At 52.3% G+C, this 21,001-nt stretch overlaps 1 protein-coding gene across 1 annotated transcript in view; it reads right to left on the bottom strand.

Moving 5' to 3' along the window:
* The window catches only part of ASB18 (ankyrin repeat and SOCS box containing 18), an 11,780-nt gene extending 1,340 nt beyond the window's left edge, over nt 1–10,440 (bottom strand). Inside the window, exons 1-3 of the mRNA XM_056496505.1 lie at nt 10,146–10,440; nt 7,227–7,494; nt 175–673 (exon numbers count right to left, since the gene is read on the bottom strand). Coding sequence (XP_056352480.1) covers nt 175–673; nt 7,227–7,494; nt 10,146–10,440 — 1,062 coding nt within the window. The remainder of the gene's footprint in view (nt 1–174; nt 674–7,226; nt 7,495–10,145) is intronic.
* Between the last annotated feature and the right edge of the window lie 10,561 nt (nt 10,441–21,001).

Consider the following 21,001-nt stretch of genomic DNA (forward strand, 5'->3'; position numbering starts at 1 on the left):
CGCCATGAGGCAGCTCATGGCGGGGAAAAATCCCTCTGAGCCGCGCTGGCTCCATGCTGCCCTTGGCTGGGCCTTCACTGCCATCACTCCCCAGCTCCCTGCCAGCCCTGGGCAGCTCTCCCAAACCCTCCCAACCACAAGAGCCGCGGTGCTCGGCGGCGCTCTGGGCCGCACCTTGACGAAGGCGTGGGGCCATATCCTCCGGGAGCCGTGGTTGAGCAGCAGCTGCACGGTGAGGTGGGGGCGCAGCTCCCTGTGGCCAGCAGCCCCCCGCAGGGCCCAGCCCAGCGGGGACACGCCGTCGTAGTCGATGGCGTTGGCGTCGGCCCCGCGCCGCAGCAGCAGCCGCGCCAGCTCCGCGTTGGCCACCCCGCACGCCCGGTGCAGGGGGCTCCTCCAGCTCTCGTCCCGGGCCTCCACGTCGGCCCCGTGGGCAGCCAGCAGCTGGAAGAGCTGCCGGGAGTCGTCCCCCGCCGCCGGGGGGTGGCCGCAGAGGATGCCCAGCGCCGTCTCCTGCCGCGCGTTGCGGGCGTCGGGGCGGGCGCGGCGCCGCAGGTAGAGCCGGGCGTGGTGCCACAGGCGATGCCTGGCGGCCACGTGCAGCGCCGTGTCCCCTCCCGCCCCGCCCGGCAGCTCCACGGCCGCCCCGCGCCGCAGCAGCAGCCTGGCGCACCTGCGGAGGGGACGGGCGGGTGGTGAGGGGGGCAGGGTGCTGGAGGTGGGGTCGTGGCACTCGGGGGTCTGGGGAGGGAGCAGCACAGGCTGGGCAGGGTGGCACGGCGCCCTGGTGCCCTCCACAGTGAGGGCAAAGGTGGGTTGGGCAATGTCTCCCTCTGTGCCTTTACCAGCATCAGTCATGGATGGCCATCCTTGACCATCCTGGACTTTCCTTAGTCATCCTGACCATCCTTCACCATTGAATACCGTGAACATCCTCAACCATCCTTGACCATCCTTGAATACCTTGACCATTCTCAACCATCCTTGACCATCCTGGACTTTCCTTAGCCATCCTGACCATCCTTCACCATTGAATACCGTGAACATCCTCAACCATCCTTGACCATCCTTGACCATCCTTGAATACCTTGACCATTCTCAACCATCCTTGACCATCGTGGACTTTCCCTAGCCATCCTGATGATCCTTGACCATCCCTGAATACCTTGACCATTCTCAACCATCCTTGACCATCCAGAACTTTCCTTAGCCATCCTGACCATCATTCACCATTGAATACTGTGAACATCCTCAACCATCCTTGACCATCCTTGAATATCTTGACCATTCTTTACCATCCTTGACCATCCTGGACTTTCCCTAGCCATCCTGACCATCCTTGACCATCCTTGAATACATTCTCAACTATCCTTGACCATCTTGGACTTCCTTAGCCATCCTTGACCGTGCATGACCATCCTGAACAGCCTCAACCATCCTTGACCATCCTTGAATATCTTGACCATTCTCTACCATCACCGACCATCCTGGACCTTCTTGGACTTTCCTTATCCATCTTGACCATCCTCGACCATCCTTAACCATCCTTGGCTCTCTTCAACTATCCTTGACCATCCTAGGCTGCCTTCAACTATCCTTGACCATCCTTGACCATCCTTGGCTGCCTTCAACTATCCCTGTCCACCCTGATCACCCTTGGCCACCTTGTGTGTCCTTGACCAGCCTCGACTCTCTTGACTGTCCTGAACCATCCTTGACCATCCCTGACCAATCCTGAACACATTGACCATCCTAGGCTCGCTTGCTTGGACACAAAAATGGATTTTCCTTTTCCTTTTGAGCAGGGATGGGGAAGAAGAGGAACCTCAGGGAGGAGGGACAGCACCAGGATACTGCTTGTTTCTCCTGGCCCAGGGGAAAAATATCCCTTCTAAAAGAATGAGATAATACTACTGACTTCACTTTTTGTGGACCTGCCTCATCACCTCCCAAGGATTTTCAGGGAGGTGAGAGGGTTTTCACTGTCCTTGGCAGTGCAGAATCCACAAACACCTCCCTGGGCTGTTTTCCCATGCATCTCAAGCCTGAGTTTGCCAGGAAAAAAATCCTGCAGGATTTTTTTTTTCCCTCTAGGATGCTGATTCCCTTTCTCAAGGAATGTTTTGTCTCCCTGAGGCTTTTTTGGGGCTTGCTGGTTGCTGTTGGAGGAGATCACTCAGACACTCAGTCTCTTTTATTGGTCTTGTCCATCCTTATCAGCAGGGAATTTGTAGCCCTGATTATAATTATTCTCTTGGGACCTCTCAGGAGTAGCTTAATCCTGATGTCACAGGTAGCTCTGGCACCCTAAAATAGTGTATTCAGGGCAAACCAAAGAAGGGTTCTGCAGGGAAAAATGGGGGAAAAAATATTGCTGACTTGGCTGTAAAAATGCAGCATCCTAGCCTGTGAGAAAAATCCCCTTTTGTTCTGATTTTCTTCTTTTTTGGGGTAGATTAAAGCATTCCCAGGCAAGGAGGCAGCTGTGCCCAGGGACCCTGGACACAAACATTGCCCTGGTTTGGGTGAGAGTGCCCAGGCTGGAGATTTCCACCTGCACAGGCAGCACAGAGGGATCATCCCACAGCAGAGCCAGGGGCTGCATCCTGAGATGTGGGGATCTTCCCTTACAGAGAATTCAACCCTGGGAGCTCAGTTCCTCTTGATCTCCTGCTACACATCCCAAACATCCTCCTGTGGAAATGCCATCCTTCTGCATCACATTTTTGGTTACCAAGTTCCAAGGCTCACTTGCTGGAGGAAACCCAAGAGGTTTTATATTGAATTTTCCCCCTGTGTGCTCCTCCCTGGGCACAGAGGGAGTTTTGAATGAGGGATGATCTTTCAGTGACTGGAAAAGGTGGGAGCCAGGCAGGAGCATTTGCCTCCTGTTTGGGTATCTGGGCATCAGCAGGTTCTGGGGAGATGCTCTTGTTAACCTTTGCAATCTCCAGCTCCAACACTTCCCCAGCGTTTCTGCCTTCCTGTATTTTCATTCCCACCCTGGTTTTTGCCACCAGATTAGACTAAAATCCCATTAAATAAGGGCCAGCAATGGCTTGCTGCTTTTTAAAGGGCTCCTCTCCAATTTTCTGGGAATACTGGAGGAGTATCCTGAGTTCAGATTTCTGTTTATCTCAGCAGAAATCTGGTGGCAAAACAAACAAGTTTGTTTTCCATCCAGCCTGGTACCTAATTTTGACTAATTTAAACTCACTTCCCAGCCATTCCCAACCCATTTGCAGGTGATGGGTGAATTCTCCTTGCTTGGGCAAGTCAGGGTAAAGGAAGTTCGGGATGAGTGGTGCCAGTGCTCCAACTTCACCCTCCCCTGGGCTCCTGGATCAAACGGAACGGGAGAAAATTATTTGGGATTGATTGATTTTTTTATTTCTTCACCCATCAGAGAGTCAGGGCAGGATGTGCCCACTGCCCTCCTTACTGGCTGGGATGAAGAATGCCCAGGCTGGGAAAGTGGGATTTATTAGAAATGGGATGCGATGAACAACCAGCAGGAGGAGCAGGAGGTTGGGGCAGCGGCGGCTGCGGGAAAATTCCCGTCCCAAAAACCCGCTCGGGCCCCGGTTCCCTTAAGGAAAAACCCCCTGATTGTTTCTGCCTCCCGTCCCCGCGGTGGGGGCGAGGTTTATCTGTAAAAACTTTCTTTTGTCGCATCCCAGGGAGCAGGGCCAGGCCTTGGGCTGCTTTCGGGCTCTTTATTTCTGGCTCAGGACCCATCAAGGAGCTGCTCCTCCCCAAAACGATGGGTGCTGTGTTTAGCAGGGCTAAACAGAGCAGAGGATGGAGTTTAGCACTAGAAGATGCTAAATGCTGCCTTTCCAAATCCCTGGGCTTTCCCCCCCTGGCACAGGGGCAGAGTGTTGGGATGATGCTGGAGCAGCTGGAGGGTGGCAGTCCCCATCTCCCTGGCACTTGGGAGCCGTGTGTGACCTTTTCAGGCACCTGCCTTCCTGCTCAGCGCCTGTCTCCTGCCCATTCCGCCCCCCTGCTGCTTGCTCCCTGTCCCACTGCTCCTTATGGAGCCCCTTGGATGATTTATCCCCATCCCTCAGCTCCGGGGGCTTGGAGGAGGTGGATAACTCCTCTTCCAGCTGCCAGGGTGGAGGGAAGGCTTGGAGAAGGGAATTGCTCAGCCTGGAAGCAGGGCTGACATCTTCATGTCCCATCCCTTGGCTTCACAGGAGAAGGGAAATTCCTCTCTGGGCGGTGAGGGAAGCCTGGGATGCTCGGGGAGATCTGCAGGAGGGCTCTGCAGATGCTCAGCATCCCTTCCTGCCAGGATGGGAGGCAGGAGCTGCGTCCTGCATCCCTGCCAGGCACACTCCCACCGCCCCACGCCCGCTCTCCCCTCCCCTCCCCGCCGAGGCTCTTCCTCTCCCCCTCAATTATTTTTATTTTATTTTTTTTTTCGGGGTGCCAATAAAGGCAGGCTCCTTTAATCATCCCCAGCTTTAAGAGGGAAAAGGGAGAGCGCCAGGGAGAGAGTGCAGTGAATTTAGAGACTCATCTTACCCCACCATGTTAATTATCTCGGCTGTAAAAAAGAGGTCAAGGAGAGGAACTCTACTAAATAGGCCGACGTTGGCATGAACAGCTCCTAAAGTGAAGAAGGTAAGACTGAACTTTACTGGAACTTTTTTTTTTCCATCTCTTCAAAAAGCTCCTAGATTAAAGCTCTGATATCCTTTTTGTTGAAATCTCATGGATTCTGAAGCTCAAATGGCTGGAAGGAAGCCCAGATAATTTTTTTTTATCCCAGTCACTGAGAGGCTCAAAGGTTTTAAGTCCTGCCCCCATGGTGAATTGCCGAGTATATGGGAATACAGAGGAACCTGGCACATAGGTGTTCTGGCCATTGTTATCGAGAGGGAGAAAAATAAAATAGCTCTCTATGTAGGTCAATGACCTGCTCTTTGTTGTCAGTAAAAAATTAAGGATGACCTAAAATCTACTACTCAACGAAAAAAATAATAAAATAAAAAAAAGGGAGGCGAGGTAAAGTAGTCTCCCCCTAATCAAAGAGGAAATGTTTGTGTTACCCAAAGCTTGACCTCCTCAGTCTCTAACTTTAGCAAAGTCTTTGCCATTGAACAAGCAGTGGTCGAAACCTCAAACCCTGTCTGAAATGTCTATTAATTTTTGATCTTCCGAGGGAGTTGGCTCAGTTCTTGCAGCAGCCCCCGGAGCGCCGGCGCTGCAGTGAAGGGGCTCTCAGCATTTCCACTATAAAGCCCCAAAATCCCAGGGCTGACAACTCAGCTCTGGCCACGCTGGGGCTGTCTGATCCCCTTGGTGGCTGTGCTGCCATCCCCCTCTGCCTTCCAAGCACATGCAAATCGGGGAGAACAGGTCAGTTTTTATGCATATTAAAAAATCTTTTTTTTTTTTTTTTTTTCTCCCAAGCTTGGAAGCAAAACCAGGGTACTTGGAGCTCTGTGGTCCAGGAGATTCTCTGCACAGCCTGGGCTGGTTTGGTCACCCCATCTCTTCAGGGGGAGAAGCATTGGGTTTTTGGGATGGGCTGGAGGATGAAGTTTAAGGTGTAAAGAGAGCTCAGGTGATGGAATTAAATCCAGCTCTTGTTCATCATTGAGCTGCTTGTAGCACCCTCCCTTTCCCATCCCTGTCCTTCCAGCCCTCGTGGCACCAAGGATTCACCCCTAGATTTTTGGCTGAACCAGAAGTTGATTCATATTGGATTTTTGGGCATCTTGCAGAGACTCTCATTTATAAGCTGGGATCAAATCTTTCCCTCTCTGGCTGCTTCCCTTCTCCAGAGCCCTCTCCCTGTGTTGTGGTCCCTGATATGCTGGAGCCTTGCTTTCAACACCTACTTCCAGTTAATCTTGCCTGCCTGGAGGGGAGAGGATTGAAGCCAGGGAAGCTGGCAGGTGATGGAATTCACTATGGCCCTAAGAAGTTTCTTCAGGATAATATCAAGTGGCTGAGCTTCATTAAAAAAAAAAACAAACAAAAAAAAACCCTGATTCTGTGTGTGTAATAATTTAGGCACTTAAAGTCCTACAGAAACATATTTTTCTGTATTTTTCTGTGTTTTTCCAGGCAAATTTTGTGCTCATCTGTATGATGCTGATCCGGGGTGAGATGTGGATGCACATGGATGCAGCCTGACTATGAACCAAGGTGGTGGGAGCATTGCTCCACATCCCACAGCCCCATCCTGAGCATCTCCTGGGGGAAGCGTGCTGGATGTGGGATGCAGGACATGCTGACTTTAGCAGAAACAGTCAGGAAAGAGGGGGAAGGAAAAGCTGATGCTGGGTGGCTCCTGTCTAGGGGAAGTAGACTTAGGCTGGGCAATGTGCCTGGCACCAAAATGCCTTTTTTTTTTTGTCTCTGCTGTGGCTGCTGGGAGATGTGGGAAGCCTGGCCATGGATTGTGGCATCTATTCTGCATCCCACAGGCAAAACTCCCGGGCTGTGCGCACAGGGGATGCACAGCGAGGTTACCATGGAATCCCAGATCCGTCTGGGTTGGAAGGGACCTCAAACCCCAGCTCCGCCTGCCACGGGACACCTGCCACAGCCCAGGCTGCCCAGAGCCCATCCCAGGGCAGGGGCAGCCGCAGGGAGGGATGCCCAGAGCCCATCCCAGGGCAGGGCAGGGCAGGGGCAGCCCCAGGGAGGGATGCCCAGAGCCCATCCCAGGGAGGGATGCCAGAGCCCATCCCAGGGAGGGATGCCCAGAGCCCATCCCAGGGAGGGATGCCGGAGCCCATCCCAGGGCAGGGCAGTCCCAGGGAGGGATGCCCAGAGCCCATCCCAAGGAGGGATGCCCAGAGCCCATCCCAGGGCAGGGCAGTCCCAGGGAGGGATGCCCAGAGCCCATCCCAGGGAGGGATGCCCAGAGCCCATCCCAGGGCAGGGCAGTCCCAGGGAGGGATGCCCAGAGCCCATCCCAGGGAGGGATGCCCAGAGCCCATCCCAGGGCAGGGCAGTCCCAGGGAGGGATGCCCAGAGCCCATCCCAGGGCAGGGCAGTCCCAGGGAGGGATGCCCAGAGCCCATCCCAGGGCAGGGCAGTCCCAGGGAAGGATGCCCAGAGCCCATCCCAGGGAGGGATGCCCAGAGCCCATCCCAGGGAGGGATGCCAGAGCCCATCCCAGGGAGGGATGCCCGAGCCCATCCCAGGGAGGGATGCCGGAGCCCATCCCAGGGAGGGATGCCGTGGGAGCCGCCCCTTACCGCAGGGAGCCCGGGCTGGTGCACAGGTGCAGCGGGGCCAGCCCCTCGTCGCTCTGCAGGTTGGGGTCGGCTCGGTGCTCCAGCAGCAGCTCCACGCAGAGGCTGTGCCCGCCCTGGCAGGCCTGGTGCAGGGGTCCCTGTCCCCCCGGGGCCAGGTTGGGGTCGGCCCCGCGGCGCAGGAGGTGTTGCAGGCACTCGGAGTGCCCGTGGCGGGCGGCGAGGCAGAGCGGGGAGCTGAGCTCCTGCCGCTCCTGCAGCGCCCACAGCCCTGCGGGACACGGGAACGGGGTCGGCCTGGGCTCCCAGCCCTGGGTTCACATCCCTGGGTTCCCATCCCCTGGATTTCCATCCCCGGATTCCCATTCCCGAATTCCCATCCTCTGGATTCCTGTTCCCTGTGTTCCCATCCCCTGGGCTCCCATCCCCTGGGCTCCCATCCCCTGCATTCCCATCCCTGGATTCACATACCTGGGCTCCCATCCCCTGGGTTCCCATCCCCTGGATTTCCATCCCCGGATTCCCATTCCCGAATTCCCATCCTCTGGATTCCTGTTCCCTGTGTTCCCATCCCCTGGGCTCCCATCCCCTGCATTCCCATCCCTGGATTCACATACCTGGGCTCCCATCCCCTGGGCTCCCATTCCTGGATTCCCATTCCTGGGCTCCCATCCCCTGGGCTCTCATCCCCTGGGTTCCCATCCCCTAGATTCCCATCCCCTAGATTCCCATCCCCTGGATTTCCATCCCCTGGGCTCCCATTCCTGGATTCCCATCCTCTGGATTCCTGTCCCCTGGATTCCCATCCTCTGGATTCCCATCCCTGGATTCCCATCCCTGGATTCCCATCCCTCGTTTCCCATCCCTGGATTGCTATCCTCTGGATTCACATCCCCTGGGTTCCCATGCTTTGGATTCCCATGCTCTGGATTCCCATGCCCTGGATGGGATTCCTATCCCCTGGGTTCCCATCCCCTGGGCTCTCATCCCTGGATTCCCATCCCTTGTTTCCCATCCCCTGGATTCTCATCCCTGGATCCCCATCCTCTGGATTCCCATCCCTGGATTCCCATCCTCTGGATCCCCATCCCTGGATTCCCATCCCCTGGGCTCCCATCCCCTGGGCTCCCATCCCCTGGGCTCCCATCCCCTGGATTCCCATCCCCTGGGCTCCCATCCCCTGGGCTCCCATCCCCTGGGCTCCCATCCCCTAGATTCCCATCCCCTGGATTCCCATCCCCTGGGCTCCCATCCCTGGATTCCCATCCCCTGGATTCCCATCCCCTGGGCTCCCATCCCCTGGATTCCCATCCCCTGGATTCCCATCCCCTGGGCTCCCATCCCCTGGGCTCCCATCCCTGGATTCCCATCCCTGGATTCCCATCCCTGGATTCCCATCCCCTGGGCTCCCATCTCCTGGGTTCCCATCCCTGGATTCCCATCCCTGGGCTCCCATCCCCTGGGCTCCCATCCCTGGATTCCCATCCCTGGATTCCCATCCCTGGATTCCCATCCCCTGGATTCCCATCCCCTGGGTTCCCATCCCTGGATTCCCATCCCCTGGATTCCCATCCCCTGGGCTCCCATCCCCTGGGCTCCCATCCCTGGATTCCCATCCCTGGATTCCCATCCCTCGTTTCCCATCCCCTGGATTCCTTTCCCTTGAATTCCCATGCCCTGGATGGGATTCCCATCCCCTGCCCACCACCCTGGTGGCTGAGCCAGCTCCAGACACCTCTTTTCCCATTTTTCTCCACAAGAGGAATGATGGATTTGTTTTTACAAACAAGCTGTGGGTCTGCTGGTAGGTAAAACCAGCACTGAGGGGCAAAAGAAACAATGGGATGGATTCCACTGATTTGATGAGTGGAAAAATATATTTACAAACAAACTGTAGGTTTGGATAAATGAAATTGGATATTGGAAGGTGAAAGAAGCAATGGGGAAAACCCATGAATTCTATAAGAATTGAAAATTTAAAGGGAGAGTTATACATTAGAGGGGAATCTGAGGTATCAGGCATTTTGGGAAGTCTGTGCCTCTCAAGTACCTCAGCCCAAGGGGGAAGTGAAAGGGAAATTAGTCTGGGAAAATGGGATAAAAGGGAGACTGCATCCTCCAAAAATTTGAGAGATCTCAGAGTCTCTTCCTTGATTTGAATAAAGTAATGTCTCCTTTTTGAACATAAACCTCTGGTGTTGGTGGCTTAATTTTCCTGACCTCTGCCAGCTTTAGGAGGGGCTGGTTGCCCTTGGTGGCTCTGACTGCAGCAGGCAAGAGGGGAAACAAAACTCCCTGGGTGTGTGCTCACCCAGGAGCAGGATTTCAGGTGGAATCAGGCAGGAAAGCCAATACCCTGCTGGGCACAGGGCACCAGTCCTGTGTGCAAGAGGCTGGCAGGAGCTAAGAGGCAGCTCAGAATTCCCCAGGAAAGGAAAAGCTGTCTTTGCTGGGACTCAGGCCAGGTGGGAGGGTGATGGAGGGCTGGGATTGGGATGTGCTGGGTTTGGGATCAGCCAGAGTGAGGAATTGCATTTCCCAACAGCTTCAGGACCTCCTGGACCATCTCCTGGGCATGGTGCTCCACAGGAGCATCACCTCAGGAGGTGCCACCATCCTGAGGGCATCTTATCCCTCTAGACAGGACCACGAGGAATTTGGGCTGTGACCCCTCCTGAAAGCATCCCCAATATACAGAGTGTCTAATCCCAACCTGAAGAAACCATGTGGATGCACAGATTTCACACTTCCACTGGGTTAGTACGTGCAGAAGAGAATATTAAAAATGGTGAATATTAATGGCCAGAACTGTGGGCTGACCAGAAACCTTGGGAACACTAAATGCACTGCAGCTCTCCTGTTTAGGGTTAGTAAACACCCATTTATTTAATTCTCCTGGCCTGGCCTTTAAAGGAAAAGTACCTGAGAGTCCATAGGAGGCTTGGCTTTTCACCTGCCACTCCAGCTCGTTCCTGCTGATCTCAAAGACCAGGTTGACATCCAGGTGGTACCTCTCAGTCAGGACCTGGAGGCTCCTCAGGTCCCCCTTGACCAGGGCTGTGTAAAACCTGGCAATGGGAGCACGAGGTGCTGAGGGATGCTCTGGGTCCAGTCTGGAGGAAATCCTCAGCTTTGCTGTCACAGCTGCTGGTGACATCCCAGTGCTGTCCAGCGTGCAGGCCCTGCCTGGGGGGATAGCCAGGCTTTTATAGTCCATTGTTTCCATCCTCTTGGCTCATTCTCTAATTATAATCCAGGCCAGGCTGTGTTGTGGAGTATTTATAACTCCAGAGGGGCTGGAGCACGATGGGCACAGGGTACAGTGAGGGTCAGGAGGTCACCAGGGATGCTGCAGCAGCACCTCTTGGATTGAACTGCTGGATTTTTTGGTGGCTCCAACTCAGGACAGGAGTGTTTAGGCTGGGAGGAAAACAGTGCCTAGTGCTTAGGAAACTAAAAAAAAAAAAAACATAAAGAAATTTAGTCAACTGCTGTCTGTCCATACCCAGTAACCTTATTTGTGTCCTCTGAGCTCTTTTCTCCACCCCCTTTCTTTTTTTCATGAAGGTGCCCATATGAGATTCCAGCCTTGTGGCTGCTCTTTGGAAAAATCTGGGCTATGTGTTCCTGGCCCAGGCTGGAATGTTGGGATGTGCCTGCAGGGATGCAAAGGCCAGTGAGGTACAAACCCTCCTGGGGCTTTGGCAGGGGAAGCTGCTCTCCCAGCCAGTGCCTTGTATAGGAGAGAGAAAGCAGCCAGACCCTGCTGCCATGGGATGCCAGCTGAGTTTCCCTGATCCCACTTTCCCCAGGGCTCCTCTCCTCAAGGTCACCACAGAAATCCATGCTGGGGACAAGAATAGACACTGGCATCTCATCCCTTGGAGGCTCTGGGTGACAAAGCCTCCCCTTCCCAGCCCTCCCATTCACCTCTTTGGGGAACAAGCCTGGTCAAAGCAGGTTTTGGGATGTTAAACCAGAGCTGGGACACTGCATGGTTCCCTCTGCGTGGGGTCAGCCTGAGGCTGGGAGAACATTTTGGGACCTTCCTGGGGATCCTGAGCATCCTGTGCTGCCAGAGCCACCAGAGTGAGGCACTCTGTGTGTGTGCTCAGCATGGCTGTGGTGACATTCACCTCTGGCCCTGGAGACTGTGGGAAAGGCATGGAGCCCCAAAAACTCCAAGGTGTGTCCATGCAGGATGGGGTTTGCTGAGCTGAGGGGTTCTTGGTGAAGGACTGCCCTTATTCATGGGAATGTTCATGGGAGCTGATTTGAGGCCATCCTAGGTGGTCTCCTGTGTTTTCTCCTTCTTTTCCCCTTCACCTCAAGGCTGGCATTCCCACCTGGCTGTCCACAGGCTCTCTGTGGGTTTGCTCCAAACCCCCTCATTTTTCTCTCTGCTTTCACCACCTGTTGCTGCTCTGTTCCACACAACCTTTCTGTGCCCATTCCCCCTCTGGCATGAGCTGAACCACCTCCTCCAAGCACTGCTCTGGTATGAAAAACATCCCCCCCATCCCCTGGGGTCCTTCAGCCAGCACAGGAGCAGGTTTGGAGATCCAGGGAGAGGCACAGACAGGGATCATTTACCCCAGGAACTTGTCCTGGGTCTCGTTCCCAGAGCCTGGCTGGCTTCCCCTCTCCTCAGAGCCCTGCAATATTTCTGTGGTGAGGTGGAGGAATCCTGCCTTCACTCCAGAGGGGTCACCTTCCCCAGGCAGGGATTACCTCCCTGGGTAAATTTAGCAGGGAGTCCAGACCTTGTGGGTCAGACCTGGGCTAATTTCGTTATTGGGGGGGTGTGTGTGTGTGTCTGGCATTAAATTGCCCTTGAGGGTGTGTTGAAACACCCCGTGACCCTGCTCAATCAGTATCTATTTGCATATAAACACTCAAGTCTCAGAGGGGCTTCAGAACAGCCTGGGACAGCAGAGTGCAGAGAAAAGGTTCCCTTGGCACACAAATCCACAGATCCCCGGGTCTGGGCTCCTGCAAGCCAAGCCAAGTGCTGTGTCCAGCCAGGGATGAAGCAATGCTGCTGTGGATTTAAGGGAATGCAGCTCCACAGGCAGGTGGGATTTACTGCAGAGAGCAACCAGGACAACTGGGGAGCGTCCTGGGGCTGGCCAGGAGCAGGGGGAGAACCCCTGGCGGGCTGTGGAAGGAAAATGAGGAGGTTCCAAGGGTTTGTAAAGCACTTGCTGCCTTCAGGCAGAGTTTGGGTGGTGGAGGAAACCCCTGCACAGAGCAGAGCCCCAAAAGGGGTGAGAGTGAGCACTTGCAGCCTCTCCCTCATCAGTCTCCAGCCCCTTCTCCCCGTGCTGTTTGCAGAGCACACCTCATTGAACAAAACATTAAGCATTTCCCTTCCTCACATCAAGTGTGTCTATTAATAATGGCTTAAACTGCCTGCTCCAGCTTCCCATTACCGGGAAAACTCATTCCTGGCAGCAGCAGAAGGGTTTGGGGAGAGCTTGTCCCCCAGGTTCAGCTGCCACACAACTCAGTGCTCACCCCAGGGAGATCTCAGCCCTCCTGCTTCCAAAAGCCACCAGGCTGGGTTAAAACATCCAGATGTGCAGAGCCTCTGGCACCCCCATCCTGATTTACAGCTGCCCTCTGGCAGCAGGGAATGGCATTATTATCATTATTAGTATTTTCCCAGAGAAGTTTCCAGCACCGTGCAGGAGCCTGCAGCATTTCCTCCTCCAGAGTGTTTGATTTACACCTTGCATTCCCTCCTAGCCCCCCAAAACCTCAAACAGGCACCCATGGCAGTGGGACTGAGGGATGGGGCAGGCAGGATGGCAATGCCACCGTGCCCCAAACCTACCTGGGAGCAGTGTGGGGGTGGCTCTGCTGGGTGATGGGCACTCATCCCCCCCTGGATCAGCATCCCTGGCCGGGCAGAGCGAGGTGTGAGCCACCCTGCCCCCTGCACATTTATATGTGCACCCTCCCTGTGACAGCACTGCCCAGTTATGTGGCTGGGACAGGCTGTGGGATGGGCCCTGCCAGCACACACGTCCCTGTGCCTGAGGAGGGGAGGGGGTCATGCCTTTAACCCCCCCAAAAACGCTTTTGGAGATGCTGCTGCTGCTCAGCTGTTCTTTCAAAGCTGCTGCCCCGGTGAAATATAAACTCGTGCTGAAGCTGCATTGATTTTGTCCAGTTTTTATTGGAAATTAGATGATATTTAAGCATTTCTCTTTAACAGCTCTATATAATATGGAAAGGTCCTGTGCTACAGTTAGTTTATAGTGGCCCATCTTTGTCAGATGTAAATAATTCAATGAACCCCTCCCCTAACTCTTTCCAGTTATAACTGCACTACTTTCCTTTTTTTCCCCTTTTCCCATCAATTACAGGAATAGCAATAATAAAAAAAAATAGCTCTTAGCTTGAGTAAAAATGCAAGGCTTCCCTTCTCCCCACCTCCCTGCTGAAGAGCTGCAGCTGTGTTAATTATCCCCTGGGAATCCAGTCCTGGGGCACATCCTCTTTTAAAAGTGGAGCCCTCCCAGTTATTTAACCCGGGAGTTATGTGCTGGTGGAATGTCACCCTGTGTGCCAGGCTGGAGCACCAGCTGGGGCTGACCCTCCACCACGTGTCTCCCATGCTGTGCCAGCATCAGGGGCTCCTTGTGGGGTCCACAATGCGGGATTTCCTCCTGGGATGGGAGACTCCAGCCTGTGATCTGCCCCGTGTCACCATCACTGCCACTAAAAAGGGTTTATAAAGGATTACAAGGTGAGGACCCAGCGCTGGGCATTTCAGGACTCAGATCCTGGTCCTTTTCCCCCGAATTGTGGCATCTGAAGCAGATTGTCCCATTCCGCAGCTGGAATTCCACCAGTCATGGCTGTGGGGGGTGGAAGCAGAGCAGCTCCAAAAAGCCCTTGACTTGGTTTCATGTCATCCCGAGCTGTTTTGCTCCTGAGCACAATTAGTTTTTGACACCTGAAAGCACCAGGCAGTTGTGGAAGTTATTTATGGATGGGAGGATGTTTCCCAAGCACACCCTAACTAGAAAGTCATGGAGATAATTGCTTGCCCTCTGGGATGGGGGAGGACAAACCCAGCTATCCCTTGCTGCCCACACCCGTTTCTGGGGGTTGATTTATCCCTTCCCACTGGACACATCCGAACCTGGCCTGTCAGTGTTAATTAGTGGGGCCTGGCCCGGTTCATCAGGGCTCCCAGGAGGGAACCACCTGGTTTGAGCTGGGCTCTGCCCCCATTCCTGCCCCTCTTCCCATCACCTGTGGGGCAAGGGCTGCAAATTACAGGTTGTGGCGTGGGGGGAAGAGCAGCTGCTCATCTGTCACGGCGGGATTGTCAATGTCAGCACGTTGTCCCCAGTGCCACCCCTGCCCTCCCACTCTGGATATGACTTTGGGATGTCCCTGATGGGTGAAACGTGGTGTCACCTGCGGGCAGTGGCACCCCGGCACTGGGAGATTTGAGGGAGCAGCGATGGGTTTGTAGATATAAAACAGAATGGTGGCTCAGGGCAGCACCTGCTTTAGGGTCCTGGGCCAGAAAAGAGGATCTGGCAGGTTTTGGGACCATGTGTGCCCACACCAGTGACCTCCCACCCACCCACGGGGGTGATGTGGGGGCCACCACAACAGGCTTCCACCAGCCTTGGAAACACACCCAACCCCAAATCTGTGATGCCTTTTAGCATTTCTCCCTGCCCAGCACCCCCTCCCGCCCTGAGAAGCCTTTTGGTGGGTTCGGGATGGAGCCCTGTGAGTAATTAGAGTAATTAAGGGTGTAACCTCCCAAACTCGTTTGCACGATTCCCATCTCCTGCTAATCTCCCGGCCCTTTCACTGCTCCCATTATTCCTAAAGAGAGGACAGGATTGCAGCCAGGCTTTAACCTCTCCTCAAACTTTCACTGGGGCTGAGAGCCCTAAAAACTCTACAGATCCATTTCCCACCATGCCTAGTCCAGTCTTATTACCTGACAACTTCCCTCGCTGTCCAAATAATATTTTGTGGTGTTTTTTTGTTTTTTCTTTTTTTTTTTGTTTTTTTCTCTATTTTTTTTTTTTTTTTTTTTTTTTTTTTTTTTTTTGTGTGTGTGTGTGTGGTTTTTTTTGTTTGTTTGTTTTGTTTTTGATTTCCAGAGTTTGAGCTCGAGTTATTTTTACTCAGAAATCCCAAATCCCCCTCCGTTGGCGGGCAGGCACGGTGACTTCTCCTTGCTCCGCAGAATTCTACAAATAATGCAGAATAATGCCTGGGGTGGGAATGCCCATCCTGTCAGGGCAGCAGGGCATTTGAATTTCCCATTTGCACCTGATCCACTGAGCAGATTAAAAAAAGCCTTGGATCCAGAATTCTTTTTGGTGTTTTTTTTGGTGGCCAAAGTAGCGCTGGAAATTCTTTTCCTTTTCTGCTAAGCACAGCCCAGCTATATCCATGCAGAAGCTGAGGCCTTTCCAGGACAAGAAGGTGAGTTCTTTAAGCTTGCTTTTCCATGTTGCTGGGGCTTGGATCTCCTCTCTAGGCTCTCCTTACTCCAATTCCTTGTTTGCTGTTGAGAGGAATGATGGATTTGTCTTTACCAACAAGCTGCGGGTCTGCTGGTAGATAAAACCAGCACTGAGAGATAAAAGAAACAATGGGATGGATTCCACTGATTGATGAATGGGGAAAGATATTTGCCTTTGCAAACTGTGGGTTTGCTGATAAATGAAATTGGATATTGAAAGATGGAGGAAGTAATGGAGAAAACCCTTGAATTCTATAAGGATTAAAAATGAAAAGGGAGGGGCATCTCAGGTATCAGGTGTTCTGGGCAGTCTGTACCTCTTAAGTACCTCAGCCCAAGGGGAAAGAGAGAGGGAAATGTGGCCGGGAAATTGGGATAAAAAGGAGGCTGTGTCCTCCAAAAATTTGAGAGATCCCTGGGAAGTGCCCCACGGCTTCTCCCTTTATTCTAATAAAGTAAAAATAACTCCTCTGTCTCCTTTTTGAACATAAACCTCTGGTGTTCGTGGCTTAATTTTCCTGACACAGTCACTTGTTTTGTGCTGCCGTGGCTCCCTTCATCCTTTCCCATGTTTCTATGAATCCTGGTTGTCTTGTCCCAGTTGAGAAAGCTGGAGCAGGGTAAATCCTAAAGCAAGGAAACTGGAAAAGGGTGTTATGAAATGCTGGTTTGGAGCTGCCCTCCTGGGAAAGGAACAGCTTCATTTTGGGCTTCTCTCCCCCTTTGCATTCAGTTGTATCGTTAATGATGATTTTCTTGCTAATTTGAGCAACCTGAAGCACCAAAACTCGTCAGGAGAGGAGAATCCAGCCTGTAGGAAGCTGCGTGGTTTTGTTTGGAGAGGCGCAGAGGAGATTAGGGATGGGATAAGGAATTTTCCTAATTGGGGAAAGTTGGAATGGATGTGGAGTTGGCATTTCCGTGCTTTGGCTTTTCAGAGCAGGTGGGTGCAGAGCCTGTCAGTGTCCAGTTTTTGGGGTTTGGGGTGGCACATCCCCTGGGGCTGGTTTTCCCTGCCGTGCCAAGAAAAAGGATTTCAGCCCGGGGCTGTAACAGCCCCGCAGGCGCTGTCCAAACCCTAACAAGAACCCCAAATGATTTGGGGATTTTATGCAGCTTGTTATCTTAGGTGTAGGGGGTTTTTAATTTTTTTTTTTTATTATTTGAAATCCCAGCACGAAATAATCCTCTTTTTCTGGTCGGAATAGAAATGGCTTGATGCCACGAGGTAAAAAAAAAAAAAATAAAATAAAAGGCAGCTCTACCCAGTGCTGCGCTGATTTGCAAGGCTAGTGAGAGACTACAGAAGGCGTTTTCAAATAGACTCCGATATTTTCAGTGCTTGAAGAGGGCCCGACTACATGACACCTTTTTTGAAGCCCTGATTTACAATGGCCCCAGGCTGAGTGCATTATAATTTGCTGCGAGAAGTTCCAAAGTCGCAGTACTTTCAATAATGAGGAGAGAAACCCTAATACAGGAAGACTTTTCCCTTTTTTTTTTCTTCTTCTTCTTTTTTTTTTCCTCCTTTTTTTTTCGGTATTGTGTTTAATGAAAAGCTAAAAATGTGCTAATTTGTAAGTCCTGTTGTGGTAGTGGCGTCGGAGGCTTTTGAAATGCGTTACTGACTTGGGGAGTATTAAGGAAAAATGACATTTTGCTACTAGCAGAAAAGTCAATTATAATGTTTCCACACTTTAGAAAATTGCTGATGCAGGATGGGAGTTAATAGAACAGTCAGCTTCACTTTGTGTTACCGGATTTGGGGGGTTTTGCTGAGAAACGTCGGCTTGTTTTTGAATTCTGATGGCAACCTCAAAAACGGGCTGGGACTCCTCTCAGGGAGGTGGGATGTGCTCCCTTGGGCTGCTGCCACCTGGGGCTGGTCCCTGTGCCAGCCTGGCGAGCTGCAGACTGCACAGGAGCTGGGAAATCAGCATCCACCAAGATTCAGCATTTTGCCATCACTTTGATCCCTCCCTGGTGGTGCAGGAGCGCTGAGCCTGCTGCACGCTGCAGAAGAGCCCTGATCGCTCATTTTAAAAAATTTAAAGCCAGAAACAGGAGGAAAGAGCTGTCCTTCCCCACTGTGCTCTCGATGGACTCTTCCCTCCCCATCTTCTGGAGAAAGAAACAGCAGAAAACTTTTGAGCTCTTGGGGGAAAAAAGAGTGGGAGCCCTGGGACACTCACTGTGGCTGCCAGAGAGTTTTTGTGCTGCTGCTGCAAACCCCAGCGCTGGAGCAGTTGGTTTTTGGGCAGGCAGGGGCGATCCCAATAATCCCATCTCGGGATTGGTGCAGCTGAGGAGGCAGAACAGCTCATGTTCATCTATTTCCAACCCCTGCCATGGGCAGGGACACCTCCCACTGTCCCAGGCTGCTCCAAGCCCTGTCCAACCTGGCCCTGGACACTCTGGGAATTCCATTCCAGGGCCTGCCAGCCCTTCCAGGGAACAATTCCTTCCCAATATCCCATCCATCCCTGCCCTCTGGCAGTGGAACCATTCCCTGTGTCCTGTCCTACTCCAAGGGTAGGGCTGTATTTAAAGCACATTAAAACCCACAGGGCAGGGAAATGCCAAGATTTTATTTCTTCTGCTCCCCCTTCCAGGTATTCCAAAGAGGGGTTCCTGCTTGGTGTGGTTAAAATTGGAGGAGGGGGGACTAAGCATGAAGACTCCTATAGAAGTCATGTCATATGTAGCTCTCCTGAGTTTGCAGGAAGCAATTAAGCCAATTAATTTATTGGTAAATTATCTGATGATGAAGTACAAAATAACTGCAATGAAACGCTGACATTCACATTAATACCAAATTAGTTACTGTATTATGACTGTTCTTACAATGAATGCCCAGTAATTTAATAGTAATGGGACATTTAAATAATTTAGCTGATAATTCTCTAGATCACTTACATATATAAATGAGCATGACAGCTTCTTCTCCCAACTTTGCTGGTGCTGCTGCTGGATTACCTCCACACCAGGAGGCAGAGCAGCCTGGCCCCTCTTTGCTGTCCCTCAGAGCTCACCTTTGGCTGGGTGGAGGAGGCAGGATTTTCCTCCTCCATCAGGTTGTGGGAATGCTGTGGCTGGAAAGCAGAGTGCAGTTGTGTTGGGCTTAGCAAAGCCACAATCTTCTCTTTCCATGAAAGATCTCTGGGTGGAGATGTTGGAGGAGCATTTCTAGAGGTGTTCCTGTGAGAGCCTCCCAGTGGGAAGGATGTTGGAGAGCCAGCCAGGGCCACTTCATTGAAAAATTCAGCCACTGACACTGAAATTACTGTGTGTGCTGGCTCTGCTTGATGCAGCTGCTTCATTCATTTTTCAAATAGCTGCACTCTCTGTAATAATAATTATAAACAGCATTAAAATTGCTCCTCGTTCTTCCCTCTCCTACAAGAAGCCTCTCCTGAGGAGGCTTGGCAGCCCCACAGGGCTGAGTTTTCTGCTTTATGGGATGGGTTGGCTTGAAGGGACCCTAAATCCCATCCAGTTCCACCCTGTGCCATGAGCACCTTCCAGTATCCCACGTTGCTCCCAGCCCTGTCCAGCCTGGCCTGGGACACATCACCACTGTTTTGTCACCTGCTGCACACACAGAGCTGTTTGTAGTTAAACCAGCTGTGGCTTCACAGAAAGAAATAAATGCAAGCAGCCACCAGTGCAAGCTACACCTAAAGGATAAATCCCCTGGTGGTTTTTTCCCCATGAGCTGGTGAATATTGGGCAAAACCTGCAGGTTTGTGCCAGTCCAGCATCCTCCCTGCATGGGCTCGGCGCTGTGCCCTGGAGATGGATGTTGCCAGTCAGCTGCTTTTACTTTGCTCTGGAGATTGCAGTGAAGCTGCTGAAATATGAGTTAATGGGCTTGCTTACATCCTCCTGAAATGTGGTCCTTTCATCACATCAGGCCGTGCTGTCAGACCTGTTGTGGGGAGGAGGGCTCTGCTGTCGGCAAGATTGAGGGCAGAATTATCCAAATTAGTTTCCATGCGGATGAGAGCAGAGATGAGGGGGTTTGAAACACAAACCCTGTCTGTCACCTCTTTGGAGAGCCTGGCTTTTCTCCCCAAGGATGAAGTTAGAAGTACTTTATGTGATGAAACTGGGGTGTGCTGCTGAGTTTGGGGAGCCAAAGAATAAGGGATGGAAAGCTAATGTTTGTAGCTGTGCTGTTGCAGTGAATGGAACCTGGGGGCTGGCAGCTCATGGGGTCTCCTGTCTGGGTCATGTGGAGATTCCAGCAGCTGGATTTCTGCTGGGAGAGCTGAGTGAAGGGCTGGTGTCCATCAGAAATGTCCTGAGGGGTTGCACAGGTGAGATGTAACACGAATTTCTTCTCTTACTGCTTGGATCTCCTTGGCAGGGCTGGAGGTGCAGCCTCGAGGTTGGAAGGGTGACATCATGGGGAGCCCTGTGCCAGACAGTAAAATATAGCTAGAAAGGACCACAAAAATCCCAAATCCTGTGTGCTGGGATAGCCTCCAGGGAGAAAACTCCCTTTATTAACCAGACCCTCCAGTTCCCTCCACTGTGCACAGTGATGCAACTGCTTGATTAATTTTCTGTGCTGTTAAAGTTACACCCATGGATCTTCCCAGGCCTTTTTTCTCAGGCATTCCTGATGCCAGGAGTGCCTTTTTCCATTTGGTTTCCTCTTAGGAAATACCATCCCCTTCCCAGCACTGCTGGCCAGTTTGTACCTCCCAGGCTGTTGGTACAGGCACAGGGAGGTTCCCCAGCTCCCTGGGGATGGTGGGCTGTGTATTTCCAGTTACCTGTTGTCAGGTCCACACAGGAATTGTGTGATCAGAGGGAAAAACAAGTGTTTGTGACTCTTATACAAGACCTTGGTGAATATGAATCTCTGCCTGACAGGAAGGTGGTGCTGCTTCCATCTGTGCCCTGTAGGATGTCCCAAAACTTTAGAGTGTTCTAAGCACTTTTAATAAATCCTTTGCCCTCAAAATTGCTGATTTGTGAGCAAACAAGGTGCATTAAGCAACCAACTCATTGCTGTTTGTGCAAACATGCTAATTAGGCATTATTTTCTGTGGCAAAATAGATTAAAAACAGATTTTGGTGGACATCCAGCCAAATTAGCACTAGCTGCTTTGCTTTTTTCTGCTGACACCCACATATATGAATTTGTCCATGCTAAGGCCTCAAAAGGTGCCAGTGCTGTTCCTCCTGCAGCTGTGTAAATATTCAGCTTGTGGTGGATTGCATGAAGTGCCTCCTAATCCATCCCAATTAAAAAGCAGTC

This window comes from Oenanthe melanoleuca, chromosome 7 (genome assembly GCF_029582105.1).
Source record: "Oenanthe melanoleuca isolate GR-GAL-2019-014 chromosome 7, OMel1.0, whole genome shotgun sequence".
Classification (NCBI taxonomy): domain Eukaryota; kingdom Metazoa; phylum Chordata; class Aves; order Passeriformes; family Muscicapidae; genus Oenanthe; species Oenanthe melanoleuca.